The sequence below is a fragment of the Ipomoea nil genome, unplaced genomic scaffold (genome assembly GCF_001879475.1).
Source record: "Ipomoea nil cultivar Tokyo-kokei standard unplaced genomic scaffold, Asagao_1.1 scaffold1149, whole genome shotgun sequence".
Classification (NCBI taxonomy): domain Eukaryota; kingdom Viridiplantae; phylum Streptophyta; class Magnoliopsida; order Solanales; family Convolvulaceae; genus Ipomoea; species Ipomoea nil.
This window is the reverse complement of record NW_017617577.1, coordinates 1,411,121-1,412,388: the sequence shown is the minus strand read 5'-3', so window position 1 is coordinate 1,412,388 and position 1,268 is coordinate 1,411,121. Positions and strand designations below refer to the sequence as shown.

Here is a 1,268-nt window from a genome sequence, read left to right as displayed (position 1 = left end):
TTCAATTGGGCATCCATGTCGCATATATAGGCTGTAGTGAAAAGAAGCATGAAACACATCAAGCCACAAATTAAAGGAGCTCGATCTTCACACTTCTTGCAGTTGTTGTCACCTTCAATTGTGTAGTCTTTGCATTTCACTTCTAAAGAAGTACAATGGCAGCTGCTACAATGGCTCTCTCTTCCCCTTCTTTCGCCGGAAAGGCAGTGAAGCTCTCGCCTTCCACACCAGAAATCACCGGAAACGCCAAGTTTACCATGAGGAAGGGCGCTGCTAAACCTGTTTCATCCGGCAGCCCATGGTACGGCCCAGACCGTGTTAAGTACTTGGGTCCATTCTCCGGCGAGCCCCCAAGCTACCTGACCGGAGAGTTCCCCGGCGACTACGGATGGGACACTGCTGGCCTCTCTGCTGACCCAGAGACCTTCGCCAAGAACCGCGAGCTGGAGGTGATCCACTCCAGATGGGCGATGCTGGGAGCCCTTGGATGCGTTTTCCCGGAGCTGTTGTCCCGCAACGGCGTGAAGTTCGGCGAGGCAGTGTGGTTCAAGGCCGGAGCTCAGATCTTCAGCGAGGGAGGTCTTGACTACTTGGGCAACCCAAGCTTGATCCACGCACAGAGCATCTTGGCCATCTGGGCATGCCAAGTTGTGTTGATGGGAGCCGTTGAGGGTTACCGTATTGCCGGCGGACCCCTCGGAGAGATCACCGACCCACTCTACCCCGGTGGCAGCTTCGACCCATTGGGCCTCGCTGACGACCCAGAGGCTTTCGCCGAGCTCAAGGTGAAGGAGCTCAAGAATGGCAGACTTGCCATGTTCTCCATGTTCGGATTCTTCGTTCAGGCCATCGTTACCGGAAAGGGCCCATTGGAGAACCTCGCCGACCACCTTGCCGACCCAGTTAACAACAACGCCTGGGCCTATGCCACAAACTTCGTTCCCGGAAAGTGAATATGAATAGAGTTACAGTGTTTTTGTGTGAAATATATTTAACGTACTGTTTTGGTGTAATACAAAATATGTGAGTTATGTGCTCTATTGGCATTGGCCTTCTAGTTACCCATTACCTTCAGTTGTTATGCTCTCGACCTGTGTCCATGCATGCTAGACACGGGTAACAGTGCCGTTAGCCACTAAACATTCATAATGGCATAAATGAATAACGTCGTTAACGGCGAGACAAAATCAAATTATTATTATTTTTTTAACTGAAATGATGCGTTTTTCTTAAAAACGACGTCGTTTTGGACTCGTGTCCACAATGCA

At 50.6% G+C, this 1,268-nt stretch overlaps 1 protein-coding gene across 1 annotated transcript; it reads left to right on the top strand.

The window, feature by feature from the left end:
- LOC109183680 (chlorophyll a-b binding protein of LHCII type 1) lies at positions 1-1,013 on the top strand. The gene has a single exon (XM_019333734.1). It carries the CDS (start codon positions 156-158, stop codon positions 951-953), a length of 798 nt encoding a protein of 265 aa, XP_019189279.1. The 5' UTR covers positions 1-155; the 3' UTR covers positions 954-1,013.
- The last annotated feature ends 255 nt before the right edge of the window (positions 1,014-1,268 follow it).

What these genes read in the sequence shown, in the direction of transcription:
- LOC109183680 (XM_019333734.1), top strand. Translation starts at nt 156, where the DNA reads ATGGCAGCTGCTACAATGGCTCTCTCTTCCCCTTCTTTCGCCGGAAAG.